This window comes from Abrus precatorius, unplaced genomic scaffold (assembly GCF_003935025.1).
Source record: "Abrus precatorius isolate BTA unplaced genomic scaffold, Abrus_2018 Scaffold2, whole genome shotgun sequence".
NCBI classification, from domain to species: Eukaryota; Viridiplantae; Streptophyta; class Magnoliopsida; order Fabales; family Fabaceae; genus Abrus; species Abrus precatorius.
Genome location: NW_020874362.1, coordinates 22,870,107 through 22,892,380, shown reverse-complemented (window position 1 = coordinate 22,892,380; position 22,274 = coordinate 22,870,107). Strand labels below are relative to the sequence as shown.

The 22,274-nt window shown below is 31.2% G+C and overlaps 2 protein-coding genes across 6 annotated transcripts; both read right to left on the bottom strand.

The window, feature by feature from the left end:
- Positions 1–6,775: 6,775 nt before the first annotated feature.
- LOC113859630 (pectate lyase-like) lies at positions 6,776–9,287 on the bottom strand. The gene is made up of 4 exons (XM_027492352.1): positions 9,067–9,287; positions 7,826–8,480; positions 7,468–7,710; positions 6,776–7,000 (listed from the first exon to the last, which is right to left on the bottom strand). Exons 1-4 carry the CDS (start codon positions 9,285–9,287, stop codon positions 6,776–6,778), a joined length of 1,344 nt encoding a protein of 447 aa, XP_027348153.1.
- A 1,538-nt stretch (positions 9,288–10,825) lies between these two features.
- Positions 10,826–21,015, bottom strand: LOC113860219 (alpha-amylase 3, chloroplastic). 5 transcript variants are annotated; one of them, XR_003503700.1, is made up of 14 exons: positions 20,622–21,013; positions 20,043–20,173; positions 19,834–19,888; positions 19,625–19,747; positions 19,373–19,493; positions 18,410–18,765; positions 17,018–17,700; positions 16,528–16,717; positions 15,174–15,280; positions 13,842–14,091; positions 13,044–13,166; positions 12,422–12,589; positions 11,119–11,565; positions 10,827–11,041 (listed from the first exon to the last, which is right to left on the bottom strand). XR_003503700.1 is itself a non-coding variant. In XM_027492912.1 (14 exons), the coding sequence occupies exons 1-13, from the start codon at positions 20,928–20,930 to the stop codon at positions 11,407–11,409; spliced, it is 2,775 nt and encodes a 924-aa protein (XP_027348713.1). In that variant the 5' UTR covers positions 20,931–21,013; the 3' UTR covers positions 10,827–11,331; positions 11,400–11,406. The 5 variants fall into 5 exon arrangements, 4 of the variants coding, with proteins under 4 accessions (XP_027348716.1, XP_027348714.1, XP_027348713.1 ...); XM_027492912.1 differs by having other exon boundaries at positions 10,827–11,331; positions 11,400–11,565; XM_027492915.1 differs by having other exon boundaries at positions 10,826–11,565; positions 20,024–20,173; positions 20,622–21,015.
- Positions 21,016–22,274: the final 1,259 nt, after the last annotated feature.

The following is a 22,274-nucleotide window of genomic DNA, read 5'->3' as shown; positions in this document are numbered from 1 at the left end:
AAGTTCAAGAGTAGCATTTGTTGTCCAGGTTTCAAACAATTTCTTACCTTACGAGATCCTCTACATCAAAAACATTTTATTGGATCTCTAGAAGAATTTCAATTGTTGTTATTGCTATGAGGAGTTGTTCCATTTGACTGAACGTGAGTTGTATTATGATATAGTTTTCTTGAAAGTCTTGAAGGGTTCTTATCTTGTCTCATTGGTCCTCCAATTTTGTTGTCCATAGGCTCCCTTGTAAGCTAACTTCAAAAATTCTACACTTGCTCACTAGCGTTAGCAGATCTGTGAAATGAAATATACCGACTACATTGCAAATGTCAGCCCTCAATTTATTTTCAAATCAAGTACATCAGTCTTTACCATCATCTTCATGTTGAAAATGAGACTAATATTCCATCAACCTGTGAAATTTGGCAGCATACTCTTCCACCGACATGTCTCTTTGCTTTAACTCACGAAATTCTCTTGTCTTTTGCTTATCTAAATTTCCTAGGAAATGATTTTCCAAAGAGATTGTTTTAAATGCTTCCCAAGCAATAAATTCATTTACTTATAGTAAGGTTTGGTTCACAAATTTCCACCAATCCTCAATTTCTCTAACCAACATGTAAGTGGCATACACCATCTTACGTTTTTCATGATAGTCCATCGCATTGAAAATTCTTTCTATGTTAATAATCAAATTTCGAGCCATTTCTGAATCAAACTTTTCTTCAAATTTTGGAGGTCAATGTTCAATGAATGATGACAATCCACAAAATTCATTTAATTCAACCTCTCGTTCATGCACTAGAGTCTCTAATACTTGCATCATACATGTCAGAATCTCGTTTGTAGCTCTAACAGGTCTACCTCTACCCTTTATAGATCTAAACCAGTAAAATTCTATTATACTCATTAACAAACTATCATTCATACATACACATATATACATTCAAATCAAACAATTCACAGCAATCCCTATTTGGAAAATCAAATAGGTTACACCAGTTGGCAATAAATTTAACTATTAATGTTACAAATACTTTGAATTACTTGTTACGATGAAATTTAACTAAGTATTATAAATTCTAAAATTAACATTAAAATATTTACATACTCTTATCTACTTAAAATATTATAATCTTCAAAATAGTTTAATTCCTAACAGAGCAGTCTTTTCTACGACAACCCCGAGAATATGATTCTAAAATAGATCAACCTTATTTAATTTCTTTAATTTTGCTTCCTAAAAGTAATTCTTAAGGGTGGGTACTTTTGTCCCACTAAGTCCTTTATTTTATAAAATAATCAAACTAATACAGAAAACATTAATTAATAGAGAATGCACCAAAACAGTAGCTCACAATTTTACAATAGATCGCATGTGATAACAATCATGTTATTCATACTTTAAACCATACTATTTCATATATTCTTACATCGATCATCACGTCATAATACGTGCGTCATAATCATATTAATCAATGTATTATAATATATTTATTATAATTACACTCGTTGATATATTATAATACTTGTATTATAATACAAGTATTACAATACACTCATTAACATACTTGTATTATAATAACATCAATCAATATGTTAATGACTCATTTATTATAATCACACATATCACAATTCCATTACTATTGCTCCTGGGATACCTTGAGGTCTTCTATCAATATAGATAGTTGCTAGTTAGTCAGAATAACATGGATACAACATGTGCACACACGGCCCTTTTTAGCAAAGGTATAGTAAAGAGTCTAGTCAGAAAATGAGTGAGGCCATATGATACATTCATACTCATCAGAATATGCACACAGAAGCGAATGTCATTCACTGTCTTACATTTCTCCTAAATTTTCTAAATTATCTCTGAACTCTATACTCACAGTGTATCTTTGTAACTATTTATACATAATCTCATCACTTTTTCATGACACATTTTCTCAACAATTCTCTTTCCACTTTCATAACTTAAACAAATTTATTCTCAACTATTTATATCAATTCTCTTTCTATGATATTCTCTCATCATAACATGAATTCACCCTTGTCAAACACGTATCAACTTTCAAACAAGGATCCACAATCATTCACATTAATTTCATCAATAGTTTAACATATCGCGTATACAAATCAATACAATATGTCGAAAGTCAGACACTTTCAAGCTCAAGTCAATCATACAGCTTAAAATATATTGAAATTAAATCACACTATAGTTATATTGTCGAAGATCATATTCTCTCGATCTTTCATAAAAATTATTTATCCTAAAGTTTAACCTTTTTTTTAGTACATATATTGTTCTAAATAATAATTCACAACCTTAATTGTTTATGCATAAGAATCAATAACAAAGTTATATACACTTCTTAAAATTGGTTTTATTCATAACTCTTACCATGAAATTTTGTTCAGGTAATTCTGAAAACAAATCATAGGTTTTTCATGCCCACAAATCCATTTTAAGATTGTAATTTTAAGGAAACATTAGGGCTCTACCATTCAAAATAGGAAAGTTTGAGCTTTTAAGCTGAAAATACATAAATAGGAGTTAGTGTTTGAGATCAACTCTCCTTACTTGGAAATAGGTTGCTAAGATCAAATTCTTCGTGAGATTCAGAGGGAAGTGCAATGTTTCAATGGAAAATATTATCCAAAAGATCAAAATTCTTCCTAGGCATTATAGAGTAGAGTACTTTTATGAAAAGAGAAAACAGAGAAATAGGAATAAAATTGGATAACTAAGCTCCAGAAAACTTACTAAAGATTGAAAGGAATAATCGTTCAAGTTTCAATCTGAAAGAGACTCAAAGTTTGAGAAAATTTTCTCTGCAAAGGAAGAGTGAAATAACAAGTTTGAAGTTGCTTGGCTTGCAATACAAGTTTTAAGACTTGAAGTTCCTTAAATACCCTTTTCAACTTATCAGAAAAATATCTTTTCCATTTCTAATAATCTTGTTTGAGCAAGATCTCTTCTCACCTAAGTGAAACCTAGTCAGAGAGCTCTCGTTTCTCCCTGTGCCTTCTCGCCTGAGTGAGTGACTTCTCACCTAGGCGAGAGGATAGTTGAGGCACTTTCTCCTAAACGAAAGTGTCTTGAAACGCTTGGTTTAGAAAACCTTGTCTCACTTGAGCGAGACATCTTGCACTAAACTTTCTCTTTTCAAAAGTAAGGCAATAAAATGAGAGTGTTACACTAATCTTGTGGGAGATTACACAACTCTAGACGACCTTCTCTCTCAATAGATATATGTGTTTAGTGTCTAGATTGCTCTTAGACTATTAGAAGGTTTAAATGTTTTACTTTGACTGATGTCATGGTAAAATGATTTTTGGATGTATTTTGAAACACTACGTTTTTGTTTTATCTAAGTTCCTATTCCCATGATGATAACTTTTATGACTGTTAAACTTTATAACTATTAGTGCCATGACTTCCTTTGAGAAAATCTAAAGTATCTTAATATTATTATGTTTATAATAACCAAGTCTTAGTTTTGAATGTTTAAGTTTGGTTGTTAACTGAACTAAGAATTAGATAATAAGACAATAAGCTTTATGTTATGGATGTTAACTTTTTTCAAGGTCAGGCGTATGCATAAAAAGTCGTGTCCATATATTTGTAAGATTATACTCTCACATTAACATGTAAGTTCGTGCATAATATTTGTATATTGTTAGATTCAAGTAAGGAGTCTCACTTTAATTTTCTCATAAAAGAAATTAATAGTTTTAGGAGAACTTTATTTGAGAGCAATAAAAAAATTTCCTAAATTATAAAAGATTTTTGCTTGAAAATAAAGTTTTCACTTTAATAAAGATTTATTTGAACTATTTTTTTTAGTTGAAAGGCAACTTATAAGTGTTGAAGTTTATTGTTTTCTACTAAAAAAAAATCTTATGCTGAAATAATAAGATGGACTTTCATTTATAGTTGAAGTAGATACTTCTACTAAAATCTTGAAAACATGACATTATAATATTTTAATCGAATTACTTTTTGACAAGTTTTTTTTGTATAAATTGTAGCTAAGAAATGAAGTGTAGTAAAAAAGAAAGTGGCATTTTGATAAGATTCGTTGTGCAAACTATGGCCGAGAAAATATTGACTTTTAGTTGAAGAGAATATCATATTTTGATACGTTTTCATGCATATTTATAAATGGCTTTTGTAGGTTGAAATGTAAGGTATTATATTATCAAGCTTGTCAAAAAAAAGGTTGTTTCAAGGTATCTTTACAATATATTGCAATCATCAACAAATGCAATTAAAAATAGGTCAAAGAATATTTTGTCAAGAAAATTAGTTCAAACATTTTTTTAATATCTAAAAGTAAATGGCTCCGAAAGAGATGAAAAAATGTGTCAAAAACACTATATGATATGCTAAAAGGTTATTAGCAATTGTAAATAAAAAATACACAAGATAAATATCATGGTAAATAGGTAATGCTCTTCTATAAATATGTTATCAAATAATAGAAGTATAACTTCTTCAATTCTTCAATTCATTTGAATTGTTCTTAATATTCCTTTATTTACTTGTTAATTATTTCTTTTTATTCAAATTTATTGTTCTGCTTTTTCATTTAAAGCATCGCTCGTTTAAGTTATTAATTTTAATAAAAACACATAAAAATTCATAAAGAGAATCTAAAATTTAATTCTAAATTTTTTTTTAAAAAAAATTTGTTTGTTAACAAAATCTACTGTAAGCAGTATAATACTTCTAACCCAAGAACATTATAGCAAATCTTAGCATATACTTTCTCTGAATTCTTTTAACTAACTATTTAAAAAATATTTAATTTTTGTCACTTTAGAAGTTTGAGAAAATATTTATTATTTTTCTCTACTATATCCTTACCCTTCACATGATTAATCAAATAAAGAAGTTAATTGATTAAAAAAAGAAGGATAAAATTAAAATTGAATGATATTTTTTTATACAATGGAATATTAATTAGTTTTCTTAAATTAGGAAATAATCTTTAAGTAATGGATAAAAGGAATGAAGGGAGTGTAAAAAAATAATAATAACTCAACTTCATTTTTATTACTCGTAAGCATCAATAAAAAATTTATCATGAAGGATTAAATAACAAACTTTTGCTTGACACACATGAGAAAGTTGGAACCTTTTCATGCTAAAATCTAGTTTAGATGGCTTTAAATTTTTATTTTTCTTGAAAAAGATAACCTGAAGAGGTTATTTTGTTAGGCATAAAAGTCTAGACAGACTTTATATTAAAAAGAATACTTGGGATATTATGTTATGTTGTATCTAATTTTAACATAAGGACTAGACAAAACTTTTGGTAATTAAGAGTGAAGCAAAATAAAAATTTATTTCCTCTTCTTTTGCTCTTTCGCTTTAATTTTTTCTTGTTTCAAGAAAATTTAAATCTGCATACTCTTATACACACGATTCAATAATCTTTCTTGTGTTTGCTTTATTTCATAACTTCTAAAAATTAAAACTTAACATACCCTTAAACCTCTCTCTAATTGGTTTATATTGACGAATATAATATATCAACGTGTTTGAATGTTGTCAGTGTTAGAAATGAGTATTGATGTGTACCCGTATTGCAATTTCTCTAACAACATTGATCTAGTAACTCTTTATTATCATTGTGTAAAAAAAAAAAGTAACATATCATAAGAATTTGATAAATGCTAGCCTTTCATCTTATTTGCAAAGACTAACATTGAAAATAAAAATCGTTCTTATATTTTTCCTCAATCATGACGTATTCATCGATTATTTTTTATTTATGATGTCTTTATATCAATGATTTTGTGATCTCTTTTTGTTTACTTTTTAAAAGTAATGCTATATTATTTTTTTTTAAAAAATAGCAAAAAAGAATAAAAGTGTGAGTGGAAATGGATCTTTTAAGGAGAAAAGAATTAAAGATTATAAAGAAAGTCTGCACAATCTTAAGGTATGGAAATATACTTTTCTTTAGACTTATTTTCATCCACCAATAACTTAACTTGGATTTAAAATTTGTTTGATGGAGAATTTCTTTCATGAAACAATGAAAAAACTTGAGTATGTTTTGCATTGCACAACTCAAGTCATGAATATTAATCGTGGTTATTATCTCTTATGCACAATAAATAAGACAAATGAATTTCTAAATGTCTCGAAGTAATAAAGAATTGAGTCTTCGTTGAGTATTTAATATGATTAGCAAATGCTCTTATTTATAGACACATTTTTTTCTATTCATAAAGAACCACATCAATTTAATTAATGTCTTTTATTAAAAAAAATCACATTATTTAAGTTATGGCTTTTATCCAATGAATAGTCATACATTATAAGTCAATGTCTTGTATGAAAAGTCACATTTATTCTAATTTTTAATCTCATAAATGGACAAATTATTTCAATGTATATTCTCATTCTTTCATTTAATGTCTATTCAAGTAATGTCCTTTCGAGATACATATTTTTAAAATAAACATTATAATCATTAAATCAAACCAAGACAATTTTTTCAAACAAAACAAAATAATTTTTATTTAAATGAACCAATGCGTATGATTCATTTTAAACAAAGATATATATACAATGTATGTATGTGGCAGTCAAAGTTAAGGTTTCTCTTTACTGTACATTTCCTACGAAAACAAAAGAAAAAGTAAACAAGAAATAAAAGGTGTGCCAAAGATTTCTCGGTTGCTCTCTCTCGTTTCTACCCTTTGTCATGCCACAGTTGCATCAATGAGGACTGTGATCAGGTCATGAGGAGAATAATCAACACTAACAAAGACTGCCCTCTCTACATCTAAGGCTACCAGCATAGCGTGTGAGCCTTCCAACATAGCTCCCAGGCTTAGCTGTTATCATGTCTTGCCTTGAGAATGGCCTGTTTGTAAGCTCTGGCCCAGATTGTACAAAAAATGCTCCATTCATATATTCATCGTTGATTGATCTCCATTGCCAACTTGACCACACGTTCTCTGGTGAGTATTCCCTCTTTGTAATCTTCACCAACAACACAACATAACAAATTATGATGATTACAGATAAGACAACACACATGTATAGAAATGTTATTTTAACACTTGTTTTGGTGTCTACACCACATCCGACACCCCCCCCCCCCCCTATTTGAGTGTTAAAATATTTTTTATAATTATTATTCCTTACTGTATTAGTATAATTTGAATTCTTTTATACATAAAATAATTTTTTTTTAAATATTTTAACTTTAAAAAAATACTGATCGAGTGTCTAGTGTAAACACCCATTTTGAGTGTTAAAATAGAACTGCTCCACACACACATATATATATAAAAGAGACATATTTAGTGAGAGGATTTAATCTTGACCATATAATCAAAATGAATGGTAAATATTAAATTTGAATAAAAAATATATCTTAACACCCATGCATGTCCATTGATAAGATTGACCCTTCTTATGCTCAATATAGATATACAGATGCATACCTCCTTAGCAAAAATGTTGTTAGGACCAATAAATCGGTTGCCCTCACTAATTATGGTAGGGTTCTTGCTTCCACCAATGGCATACATTTCCCAGTGGGTGTAGTCATTGTTAACCACGTGGATAAAACCCCATCTGCACCTTGGCATCCTTTGGACTAATCTCTTGCCAAAGTGGTTGAATGCAAGAGTGATCTGCATGATCTTATCATCATCATAGCTGTCACTTGCGCCAAACAGCATCGCCTACATGCACCATGCAGAAACACAAACCGAAATCAGATCAAGTGTATTTCATATAAAGGGTGTTTACATTTGGCTACCTTCCCAGTTCCCACCAATGGTGAAAGAAATCAATTACCTCATTGTGGTCTGTGAAATGGCTATTGGAAATGGTAATGGCAGTGGATCCCACGATGGCATCAATTAGTCCATCTGTGCAGTTTCTCATGGAAACATGGTCAACCCAAACATTGCTAGCACCATAGATGGAAATTCCATCACCATCACTCCTAGTCCTTATACCATAATGTGTCTCAGAATCTCTGATCAAACCACCACCATAAGCTTGAATGTTGTAAATTTTAATCCCATGGATGATGATGTTCTTGACATACTGGACGGTAATGCCAGCGCCATTAGCAATGTAAACTTCAACTCCTCTTCCATCAATGGTCTTGTTGCTATTCATTATGAGTTCTTGTTGGAGGGAAATCAACATGCTGCGGGAAAAGATGATCCACAATGGCACATCACGTGTAACTGCATGTCGAAGAGTACCTGGTTTTGGATTCACCAAATCTTCATCTGAGGGATCTGTCACCACATAGAATGCCCCACCTTTTCCACCAACAGTGTTTCTGCCAAACCCTTGAACACAATCTGCAAGCTTCTGGCGGTTCTTAGCCCAATTGGGATCACATCTCCAGCACCTATCAATGGGGTTGGTGGCCGTGCACACATTACCATTTTGTCCCTTCAAGTTCCTTCGTGGTGCTTCATTCCCAACTATGAGTCTGGTTGTCAAAAACAAGACGGGTTTAGCATTATCCTATAACAAATATAAACTAAATATACGCACCCAGAGAGATGACATATAAGCGAGAAATGAGAAAAGATAATTTTTGACAAGTCTCTGGTTGTCGAATTATATATGATATTAAATATTCATATAAAATTCTATTTTCAAAAACAAGAAAACTTTGTCTACAAAATGTATAAACTAGAAAAATGTTAATTAGTTTAAATGATTTGTTTTAAAATTTAACAAATTTGAATTAGCTAATAAATTTCGCTCATGATCATACATTAGTGAGCAGATATAGAAAGAATAATTTATATTAAAATAGACTTTTGACAAATTTTGTGATAAATTTTCATGCCAAATAGAGTTTTCCTATAATCTTTATATATCAATTAAAAAGAATAATTTTAACTATTTAATCTTATATGAATGATTAAAAATTGCTTTCCTGAAACTATATCAGATTAAATCATCAAATTAAATTTGCCATTAGTTATCATTTTTTCATGCCCTCTAAGTGTGTGTGTAATTTTCTGTTAATTAGGAAATTGAATGTGTTATGGGTATGACAAGCTCACTCGCTAACAGCAAAAGTCATGTTGCCGGAGACTGCATATGGATCTGCAAAATAAGCTGCTTCATTGTCAATTTTTGCAACTTTTGCCCTCTCTTGCCAATATGGAGTAAACGCCTTGACTTGTTCCTGCCAAAACTCATCTTTCTCTAACACATTGGCATGCAAAGTAGGAATAAACACTGCCAAAGAAACCAAAACCAAACAAATATGATATTTCGCCATATCAGTTGTTTTTCTTTTTCTTTCTTTTTATTTTTTTATTCACTGATGTTGGCCAAGGTTTGGACTCCTATTGAAGCTAAACCCGGCCCAAAAAAAAAAAATAGAATGGAAGAACCCCTCTTGGTGAGACTCGATAAGAACCAAATGAAGAGTTATCCCGAATACCTTTTGGATGGAACTCATGATACTTATATACATGGTAATGGTAGCGCATCAAAAGCAAATTTGGTCATGTCGGAGACACATGAGGCTGAAAATATGTGTTGACCAGTTTAATGGTAAAAACTTACAGTGACTTACATTTTTATTTATAGGAAACACCAGAATTGAAATTTGCTTGTATAACCATCAAAGAAATGAGTGATCTCTAAAAAGGGCAACGGATTTTAGTGATTGAATAGAGAAGGAAATCCAGACCCATATGAAGCATTGATCCATTCCACGTAATTACACGTATTTTCTCAACATTAAACTAGAGAATAAATTTAGCATTTATCTATCTATTATCTATTATATTATATCTATAAACCTGAAGCCCAGGTTATCGTGTTGCCACATCACTTTCTCTCTGTTCTCATTGTATGCCATATATAAGCAATTTTTCATTGTTGCATGTTTTTCATTTTGCAGGCACTCTTTTATAGACATAAGTACATAACCAAGCCTTCCTTCATATTTATTAAACTATTCATTGTTTTATCTCTCTTTATCTTCTATTAATGATTTTGGTTACTTAAATAATAATAAGACAACTTATTTTTCGCTAGAGTTTCATGAAGTTAAATTTATGTTAAAATAAATGACTAGAAATTTGTGTAAAATTATAATGAGAAAGTGTGCAATTGTTAATTGTATATACATCACTTACAGTTTCAAGTCTAAAAATATTAAAAAAAAAAAAAAAAACATGAGCAATATTCTAAATATTAATAGGTTAAGAAAACGTTTATTGACTAAAGTAATACATGCAATTCCAAAAGGAATTGTGAAAACAAAGACAACGTAATATTAAAACTTGAAAGTATTATTATTCCATTTAAACTTTAGAATAGGAATGTATTAAAGCATTAGCTACTATGCTAAATTTTTGTAACTCTTGTGTTATGTCATGCAAGTAAATTATCACGAGCTTTTCGTTTGTTAACTTTTCAACTTCTATAATTATATCACTAACTCGCCCTTCCTCTATAATTTGATTATCTCGTTATTCTGTCTTTTTTACTATTCATTTAATCCTCAATTTCAAATTATTTGTCTTCTCAATGTTTTGTCTATTCATTTTCGTCTTTCTTAAATGGTATGTTACTACTTATGACATTTTATTTTATTTATGTCTAACCACTAGTATTCTTAAAAAGAATATTTACACTAATTACAAGACTGAACCATTCTCAGAAAACATTGTTCTAAAATTTTTTAAAATGTTTAAAACATACCAAACGTATTTTTAAAATTTTCAAGAAAACAGTTTTTTAAAAAATATGATTCTCACGAAACAATTCTCAAGAATAAAAAAAGATTCTATACACCAAGCATCCCCTCAAGTAAAAATCCTCTAATTTAAGAACTTTTAAAAGAAAAGGAATAAGATGATAACTTATCATGATTTGATCATGTCTTTTTCGTAATATAAACACTACATACTTTCTTTCTTGTTTTAAAAATAAAAAACTCTATACTCCCTTTTCCTTTTCTCCAAAAGCCCCGTCCAAACTTTCCCTTAATGCATTGCCATGCCATCTTGATCAAGGAACCTGTTAAAGAATTTTGTACTATCAATGCAAGTTTTTTTGTACATTCTTGTCGTGCTAAATATCTAACTATTGTATACTTTGTAAACATAGTAATGCATAACATGAAGGCTTTCCAGTTTCAGGTAAACCAGCATTTAGCTGAAATGAAACCCTCTGCAGCCTTCTCTGTAATATTGCTTCTATGCAGCATATATACTTTCAGCAGCAGTGACACACTTCAACTCCCTTTGATTGTAGCTTGTCATGCCATCACCGGAATACGCCTATTCTTCTGTGTTTATACTTGCATCCTAAAAGGCAATGAGATATATAAGGGGATGAATGATTTTCCAAAGGAACATATACTTAAGATACAAACAATAATATTATGACGCCTCCCAAATCTTATAATCTCTTCCCTCCCAAGCTGAGGACCAATTTTGGGATCCACTAGGTGGTTCAAAATGACCAGGTCCAATCTTCATAGCAATTTTTTCATCTATGATAGCAGCATAAACATCCCTTTCTGCCTTGCAAATTTGAACCTTAAACATGAGGAGACAAAGGTGAGTGTTCCAATAATATCAATGTTTGTACATTATACAACGAACACCTCCAGGTTTTGATTAAGATAATCATAAAATATAAGCACGTAGAGTTTCCATAGAATGCACCATTTAAAACAAATAACATGCTTTTCAAGTTTTAACTCTCACCACAGAAGACAGTTGCAGCCAAAAAGTAGATGCATTCTTAAGGACTATTATTGCAGACACAGATTTTCATTTACTTTTCCAACATTGACACCATTGTCATCGATATGATGAAGAGTAATTAGCTAATTCTTTCAACCTAATTTTATATAACCAAAACATTTTTTTCTGATAGACCCCCATCACTGTCTAAGGTGTAAATTAAGAAGTGATCAAGAAGCAGCAAATTTAAATAACAAGAATATAAACTCCCTGTGGTGAGAATAACATGAGAAAGAGATGTGGAATGGGGATTTGGGCTGCAACAATCTTGCTTGAGTGGCAAGAATGAGGGAAGAGTTAGGATAAAAGGTATTTGAGAGGGGATAAAGGGGATGGAGCTGGACGAGTTATGTGGAAATTAAGGATTTGGAAATAGCCTACACTACAGAATACAGATTATTGTCATTCTATATTTTCCTTTTCTGGTTTGAAAGATTTATGCACAATATTCCCTCAGTTTCTGCCTTTCTGGGATCTGTTAGTCTCTATAATAACAATTAACAAAGTGACTTTCAGTAAGTAATATTCAGTTCTGATTCAGTTTCTATGACTTTGACATGCAAAGAAAAAATTTTCATCATCCACCCCAGAAAATATCTACTTACAAAATACTAAGCAATGCGGAAGAGAATATTCTGATACTTACTGTACTCCTGCAGTGGATCTTGTTCTGCTTTCTGATAGAGAGTAGTGCTGCTATTTCAGTTTTGTAGTGAGAGAAAAGATGGTCAAAGAACACTGATGGTGTTCCTGGGTGAGTAAGAGTGTAGGCATATCCTTGCATTTCTTTTCCATTAGGAAATCTCCAATGACCCTTCAAGGAAAATAAGAAAGAAACTTTATTATAGTTGATATTTTTAGCATATCAATAAGTATAACAATGAAAACAACACTGTCTATCTTCAGAAACTAGGGGCATAGCCAAAAGCAATAAATAGAAAAAGAAAAAAGTTACAAATACCATGACAATGAATGTATAACTTAAATTCCCTTTAACAAATACATTTATTATACATAAAACTATCAAAAATATCTATAATTACATTAAAGTATTAAACTAATACAGATCTCCATATGTCTGTATGTGTAATCTGACAAACACTGACAAACTTTAAATGAAAACGCCCAATTTGAAAATCTCCAATTTTACTAGCAGTCATTCATAATAATAGGTGAAGCACAGATAATGAAATGAATCATTTCAATCAAATTTAACCTAGAAAAAATCCTGCCAGTAGCAAGATATTTTTGAAAGGGGAAGTTCAAACCTGGGTAGAACCAGTGTCATGGTTTTCTATAAAAGTAACAGCACGAGATGGCCACCATCCAAGAACACCAGGGGGTTTTCCTTTCTGATCTGACAAGCGCCAATATTCACATCTTTCCAAAGCCTACATAAACATAAATTTTAAAAAAAAATCACCAAGACTAAATAATAAACAGACAGCCCGATGAAGATAAGATTGTTTACAGCATGCACTTTTTCCTGCTATCTTTTTGAAGCATCCTTACAAGAGATGCAGTGAGCTTCAGTTCAAAAACAAATTAAGAAGCTCAGGTAAGATTGTTTACACCAGAACAGTCACGTATGCTTCTAAAAAATGAAGATATCTGATATTGTGGATGGGTAAAGTTATCAGCAAGAGAGCCTTATGAAAAGCTTGTTAATTCTTCATATTGCAAGATAATACATATAAGTCACAATATAATTCTTTCCCACACACGAACAACCATTAAAATTTCAGGCATGGCAGAGGCAGCTTATCAGAATGAGATTCTTTCACTAGCAGCATTACTACTGTTACAGTAAAATCAATAAAGAAAAAAAAAAAAAAAAAAAAAAAAAAAAAAAAAAAAACTTAAGCAACATAGTGCACTGCCTTTGCAAAAAAACGATTGCAAACAAATTCCTACAACCTGACGAAACAAGTAACACTTCAAAACACAAGTCATGACTTAGTAAAATTTTCATGTCATGTGAAGAGCTATATTCTCTAAATCTAGAAGTTTTTATGCACAAAATAATTTATATAAATGTTATTGAAACCATCAAGTCAAGTGCTTACAGAGTGAAGAATCCCTTTGGTTGTAACATCAAATGCACCAGCGATACCACTAGTAGCATTGATCCAGTCAATGATCCTCTGCCTGTGTGCATCTTGATTATGATCCATTTCACCATATGTATAGCTAAGGGAATCCCAGTACTCTCCTACTGCAAAGTATGGTTCACTTGCTTCCAGGTAGTCCTTTACATAACCACCCCAAAATCCTCTGACAAAGTCAAGCCTCCACCCATCATACCCAATTTCTTTCCTGAAGAGTAAACAGTATTAAGAACACAATTCTTCAAAAACTTCAACACAACAGAAAGAAAAATCTTACACCCAATCTGAACCTTTCATTTAACTTAAATCTAACAGTTTATAATTTATTACTTTACTAACCATTAAATTCAAATTAAATGAAAAACTCAGATTAGGGGTAAGAATTTTTAACTTATACTAATGTAAGAAGATCCTTCTCCATATATATATTATATATATATATAAAGAGATAATGAATCATTCTTACTCTGACATACACCTCGTACAACAGAAAAGACAAAGGACTTACCCTGCTTTACATTAACACAATTCCTAATGCTAATTTAATTAGAAAACAAATCATGAAATATGCAAAACACTAATAAGAGATCATCTATGATACTTGAAACACACTTAGAATAATATTATGAGACATGTTCTAGATATTCTAACCGTGTAGAACAGAAAAAAGGAAAAAATAATTAAATATAAATGTAGGATAGAAGGAAAGAATCATCTCACTTTCATGGGCAGCAAGGTAAAAGCATAGTTATCACTTCCAGATAGTGGCACAAAGAGGCTTACTCCAAAATGATTATATTGAAGATTATAGATTCAAGATAAGTAATCTATAATTTATGCCAGACACATAAAAATAGTTACAAATAAAAAATCCAAAATTAAAGATCTATTCATATTCATAATTTTAAAAAAAAAACTCATAGTCTAGCACACCTTCACCACAAACTTAACCTATGCTTAACAATGGGAGAAATGTGAAACTAGGAATAAATCAAAAGAAAAATAGGATGATAGGGTAAGAAAACAAGGGTTGCAACAGAAAAAACTAGTGGAATGTGAAGGAAATATGAATTTTGAAGAATTGAACAGTAAAACAGATGTTGGAGTTGAGCTTAGGCAGAAAATGAATGGCTTGGCCACCAAAGGGGTGAGTATGCAAAATTGGGGTTTAGCCAGAAAATGGAAGGTTAAGGTGTGAATAAGGTGCACTGTTGTCTGCTATTTGGCTGCTTTTTTGGTTGATTTTGTGGTCAGATTAAAGTATTGAAAATTAAGATCTGGAATACCAACCTCAACCAGCATAACCATTCTTTAAGATCCTTTCTCACAAATTCCTGTGAATGATCAATGTTTGGAGCAGCATGAAAATTGTCTCCACTACTCTTGTTGCCCCTCCCCTGCATGGCAGAAAGATTATAAATATGCATATCAGATTCACCCAGTAAGATAACTGTATCATTGTATTACACACTAATAACAAAAGGAACTTCCAAAAACTTCATTGTTGTGAAATTTTGTTTAGCATGAAACACTTGGCATGTTCAGTTGGTTTCCAACTCATAAATGTAGTGTACATGAAGATTTGCTTTGCATAATCCAACAAGCCTTTGAGTCACATAATTTAGTCATTAAACCTATTTTATTTAATTAATTCTTATAAAACAACAATTGGTTTTATTTATGCTAGGTACAAAGAATTATGCTATGCACTTCTATTCAAGATAGGGTTACATAATCCTTAGGGAAGGAAAAAGTACAAGTAATACTATCCTACCCCAGGAATCACATCTTTAAAATCTTAGGTTACTAAATCATCATAATCCATCCATTACATGGTTTCTTGTACCGTGAGAATTTTAATAAACCTAAAGTACCAACTTTATGATTTTACATATAACAACAAATTCCGGGGGTTAAGATAGGACCATCAAAACCAGTAACAATCTACAAATGACTTTGAGTTTCAAGTTGTTTACTTAACAAGATGATAAGAATAAAAATATAATATAAGATGAGCTTTTCAAAAAGCATCTCTTCCTCTAACAAAATGTTGAGATTCGTATCTTCCGAACAATTTTAACCAATGTAAATGTTGAACCAATCCCACAAACATGGGGCTAAGATAAATCATACATTTTAGAAAGATTGTCCACTCTACACTCCAGAATCCAGATGACTGATAATTACTGTGATCTAGTCTAACAAATATAAAGTCATTTTGATATCAATTTTCAATTGCAAACAATCACAAATCAGTATCAGTATAAGATACAATAATAAAGAAACACAGTAATTTGAAAACACAAACAATAGAATGATAGGCTAGGTTAAATAAGATATAATTAAAAAAACAACACTACTACACTTCAATTAGAAGTTTTCAAATGTAAACCATTTTCCTAGGAAATAGCAAACAAAACACAAAATGCATCTTTACTGAGAGCATGCTAAGAGTTTTAACCCCAATTATCAGGGGTTCTCAATCTCTAGAGAGAAATTTGACAACCCTATTAGTAAGGGAAAAAAGTATGAGTGGAAGGCATTGATCTACAACCCCATAAAGAAACTAGATATGTTGCTGAATGCTGAGAATATAGTAAAACAGAGTGCAGCAAAGTACATATTGAAACCCTCACAAACAAACCTGAAAATGTGGATCATCAGCTACAATTGCACGATCATCCCAGTCAAGACGACCTCCAAATATGTTCCAAATACCATTCTGATTCCTATAGTGAGCACAGCGGTGATTTAAAACAACATCTCCAAGCACTTTGATTCCAACTTCATGAAATGTTTTCACCACATCCTTCAGTTCATCAATGGTTCCATATCTGATACATTAAATAAAAACATAACAGTTCATATCAAAGTTCCTTTTTGTGGAGCTGTACAATTATCTTACATTCTGAGTCATTTTATTCTTTTCTCTTTTCATGCAATGTATAAATCAACAAATGAAAGAATTTTTCCTTCTACTCAAGTTAGTCAGTGACTATAATATTTGAAAGTGCAGCACGAGGCATATGCTTCTGACTGTAAGCAATTTTCCTAACACTGGGCCATCTATCTAAATATTTAATGAGAACTAGCATCTGCAATTTTGAAAGACATTTAAAAAGATTTTAATCAACCTAGAATTTAAATTGTATAAATCCTTCGGCATATATCCTTCAGGTGAAACAGACTCTGTAGGGGGTGGTAACCATATCACAGTGAAGCCAAATGACGCCAGTTCTGCAGCTTTCTCTTTAAGATCCATGTACCATTTTCCAGATTTATGGGATTCCCAGTTAAACCCTTGGCATAGTATTTCATACCCTGTGCCTGTTCCCGAGGATACTTGTAGAGGCAAGTCAGGCGATATTAGAGTCTTAGATTCCAAAGCAGCCTCAGATTCCGCAATAGTTTCCTCTGTAAAAGTCGGAACTGAGCTTCTAAAGATACTATAGGCTTCAGCAGCTAGTTTTTCAATTTCTTGAAGAATGCTTTCTTGTGCTTTCTTGGATTTTGTGTTTCGATTCTTTTCAGAGGAAATGTCTGTCACCAAATGCCTTATTTCATTAATTATTCCATCAGTAAATGCAGAGCTAGATTCCTCTTGACCTGCCTCTTCTATCACTTCTCTCTGCACAGGTTCTGATTGACCCTCTCTGTTGTCCATTATTAAGCTACTAGAACTTGAGAGAGGGATATAAAAGTCATTTCCGTTGTCATTTAACCAGGTATTATCATTTAGCTTAAGCACAAAAAGAAATCCAGAAAATTCCCCTCCCAAAGAGAGCTGCACTGAACTTCCCTCTCCATTGTCTCTTGACTGCAAAAGAGGATGGACAAGTAAATATCTCAAAAAACGCAAAGAAAGGCATGCAACTACAATACCACATTCTGATTGACATAAACCAAACGTCCAAGTTTCCAAAGAGAAAGAGGGAAAGGGAGAGAGAAAGTAAGTAAAACAGACCACCAGAGTAAAAGCCTGTTTGAATATCATGTATTCAATATTTCAAGTATATTCCGGATATATTCATCCTCACATAAACTTACATCATTATTCAGATAAGGAACAGCAGCAAAATAAAAGATTAGGGTAGAGGGTAAAATGCATAGGGTTGCTGGAATTATTTCAATATAAAACTTCAAACAGTCAGTGCATTGAATCGTTAAAACAGCGATTAAGACACATTAAAGAAAAATAGAACATAGATTTGACTTTAAGAAAACACCCAACATAAGTAGACAAGAACACAGGGTCAATACTTGAGATATTGACACAAAAATACAGTCTGTATTTTTGTAGTCCAGTAAGATCAAACTAAATTATGCAATTTATGTATTACAATTTTAAGAAGGATGGGAAAATCAGGTTAAAAAACCTATGGAATTATTTAAGTAAAGAAGCATCTTCCTTTAATATGTCAAAGACAATAGCATCAACAATAGAGTAGTACTGAAATATGTTTCATAACCTAAACAAGTGCTAAAACATAACAAAGAAAAAAAAGGATAGCTTGTCAGAACTCTACCTGTAATTTAGTTCTTAAAGCTCTGTCTTTAAATGCTACTGTTTCTGGTGGATGAGGAGCAGGTGGAATTTCCCACCACATCAAATCATCCCTACAAACTCCCCAATGAAGGAGAATATCTCCAGGTATATCCGTTTTTAAATATAAAAGATTATTAGCTGTCTCAGAGCATTTCCTAATGGAGACACTGATAGAGTTATTGAAAATAACTTCCTTGGCAATAGGCAGTTCTACATAAAAACCTTCTAGTTGACTATTTTCCAGTTTTGGATCTATGGATCCACTGTTGTCATCTTGAACTTTGTCATGTGTTGCTTCTGACTTGAGGAGAATGTTAGATATCTGCCCCAAGGCCCCTATGAGTGAGAGAAAACCATTAAACGTGTCTCAGTTCAAGCGCTCCAAAATAACGGTCTGAGGACACAGCTAAAAGGATTAAAAATAATAAAATCAAAAGAAAAAGGGCACCCCAAATACATATTGTAAGCTAAACCATTGATCTTATCAAAATCAAGTAGATAACTGACTAACTAGTCTAAAATTTTGTCAGCACAAAGATGAAATAAATGATGATGTAGGGATCTAATCAAGTTTTATTCTTCTGACAAATATACATTGTTACTTTCCTATATTAAAACAGAAATAAGACAAAATATAAATGCATATCAAATGGAAATACCTTTTCTTCTTTTCATTTCTATGCTGCAATACTTTTAATGGCTGACTCTATTGTTCATTATATATAAGCATCTGAAGAAGTTTCTACTTTATAGAAGTTGAAGGAAATATACACAAATAGGAACCCGTTGGAACTATGGGTTACAATGTATCACAGAATTATGATTTCTTTGACACTATGTAAAAGCACACAAAGCCTTGTAGAAGTACAAATTTCTGAAAAGAGACAAAATAGATTGAATGAAGAAGCAAAAAAAATCAGAATGCAAAATGATTTCATAAAACCTGGCCACAAACTAAAGCCCCTTTTAGGTCCAATAACATTAGCTTCCTCCTTAAGGTAGTTGACCAGAGGAACCTTGAAATCTCTTCCTTTGTGTTGATACCAAGCACCAGTTTCCTCATCCTGCATCAACAGAGTCACCCAAATTGGAAAGAATAAGTGGGGTTTGGTCAAAAGGTTCTTAGCTCAAACATACAGTTATACACAACAATAAGAATTAACATCTTCAACAGCTAACTGTAAGAAATATAAACCTTGAGAACAAAATTAATCGCTGAAATTTCATTGTGGGGTTTAAGATCAATCCTGACTTCGTGAAAAGTATCTCCTTCAGCAGTAGATGCTGATTTCTTCATAGGGGTCTCTATTGCATAGTCCTGAAATTTTCAGTTCACACTCAAACTTTCTCTATTTGATAGGTGCCATATGTGAGATAATCAGAAGTCATAAAGCCATGCTCTACCTTTATAGGAATCGATCCAGGGGGTATCATATCATGGGGAGGTTGATCCCATTCACTGCAGAATCAAGCTTGAATTAGAATTATATATCTTCAATGGATCATTAACATTAAGATTGAACTTTTACAAAGATGCCAAATAAAGTGCAATCACACGATATCTCCAAATTAGATTGAAAGCAAATTCAAACACCTTGGTTATCATGCTATACCTTCCAACATCATCCACACGGGAAACACCCCAATGAAGAATCCACTTCCCTGATAGATTGCAACCCACTGTAAGCTCCCAATTTCTCAAATCCTTTCCCTGATCTAATCTCACAAAGATCTTTCCCTCAACCTGCAGATTCCATTTCAATCATGACAAGAACCACAGTAATGTCTAACACCATAATATGTCCATTAAATTAGAAAACAAAAAGGGAGGGGTGTAAAGAAAAAAAGCACTTTGCCTTTTATCCACTGCTGATTCCCCTTTTTACAAATAAACGTATGAAACTATTTGACACTTTTGATAGTATCACTGTTCTCTTTGATTGCTCAGAACAACCAAAAGAAAACGTGACAACCCACAAAAGTAAGTATCAACAAAGCTGAAAGAGCTGATCCAATTTTTTGCCCCTTATATTTTCAGAGGAAAAAATATATACAGAACAAAATCCAATACCCTTCAACTCTTTCACTATTCCCTCAGAAAAAAATTTAAAAAATTTCTTCTGGGCATTCCCAAAACTCTCTCTACAAACCATACAATGTTCCAAAAAAGAGTGAGAAGGCAAAGGAGAGACCAGTTCAATTCGGTTGACAGGGAAAGTCTGGTTGAATAAAACATCTGAGGATGGAAGAGACTCAAGGGTATCAGTGTTTGTAGCAAAAGCTTCAAACGTCGGACCGTGAAACTTGTGGGGTTTGCAAGAGACATAGTTATAGTTGTTGTTGTTGGTGGTGCTGAATAGGGTAAGAGTGGAAGAAGAAGTGAGAGAGAATGGCTTGGGCTTGGAACGGTGAATGGAAGCTTCTCTTTCTTTGCGGTAGTTGCTGCTAAGGTTGAAGCTTAATAAGAGTGGGTCTATGGAAACGGCGTTGGAGATGCTCATGTTATGATGGTTGTTCCTTTTGCAAGGAAATAATGAACGGAATGAAGAAGAGAAGAGGTTGCAGAGACACAAGAAGGTGCTTTGTGTTACCAACTTAAGAGGTGTGGACAGAAATAAATTTTCAAATTTAAAATTTAATAAAATAATATTTTATGTATATTCATTTCAATAATTTTCTTCTTGGGATGGATGAGATTGATTTCTTTTCTTCTTCCGGCAGTTAAGTACTGCTCATTGTTGACATCCATGATTAGGTATTATTAATGAGTGTATTATAATATAAAAAAATATTAACTGTTCCTTAACAACACTTTCATTTCTTTGATAAATTTTTATAAAATAAATAAGTTAAATTAATATAAAAATTATCAAATAGTATAAATATTTAAACTTAAGGAAATGAACTCTTAGAAGAATATAATATTTAAAGATTTTTTATATATTTTTGTTTGAATTTTTTTTAAATATTCAAAATAATTTGTTAAATGTCTTGCGAATGGAAGATAATGTCTATAGTTCAATGAAAATAATTGAGGATTGCCATCGCTAAATTCGGTTTTTACAGTTAAATATAAAAAAATAAAATTAATTAAATAATAATAGTCTGATCATACTGTAAGACTGGTAATTATTATTTTAATCATGAGAAGTTGAATCCTGCTTAGATTATGAGAATTTATTCAATATTTTAATTTTTTTAATTGGATTTTTTCGTAAAGCTAAATCATAATCATAATCATTTGTTTTGTTAAAATTAGGGTGCCTTATAAACTGAATTTGGGGTAATCCTTCGACATTGTTCTATAAAATTCTAATAAACGTGTGAAAAACTAAGAAATAATGAATAAAATAGTTTTCCAATCCAAATTCTTTTTGTAAATTAATGTTTACGTGGGATGTATGATACATACGTATACCACACACGTATTTATAATAATTTTTTAATTTTTATATTTACTTATCATTTTTTATATCTGTTTATGTATTTATTTATAATATAAAGGTAAAATTGACATGCAATAACTTAATAGAATATTTTAATATTATATTTAAATATCACAAAAGGAAACTCTTATTATTGAAAAATTTATATTATAAAAAATAATAATTTATTTTTTAGTCTCCTTCAAATCAATTCTCTAAAATTAAAATTTTAAATATTAATTTTTAAAATTAATAATTATCAATCTATTTATTCCCTATCATTAAAAGACATTAAAGTTAAGTAAGAATAATAATTTGTTACATTAAAGTAACACATAGAAGAATATAAAATATTTTATTTTATAATTTTTAAAAATAATTTATTCTTATTCTTTTATTTTGAGATTTTTAACAATGACT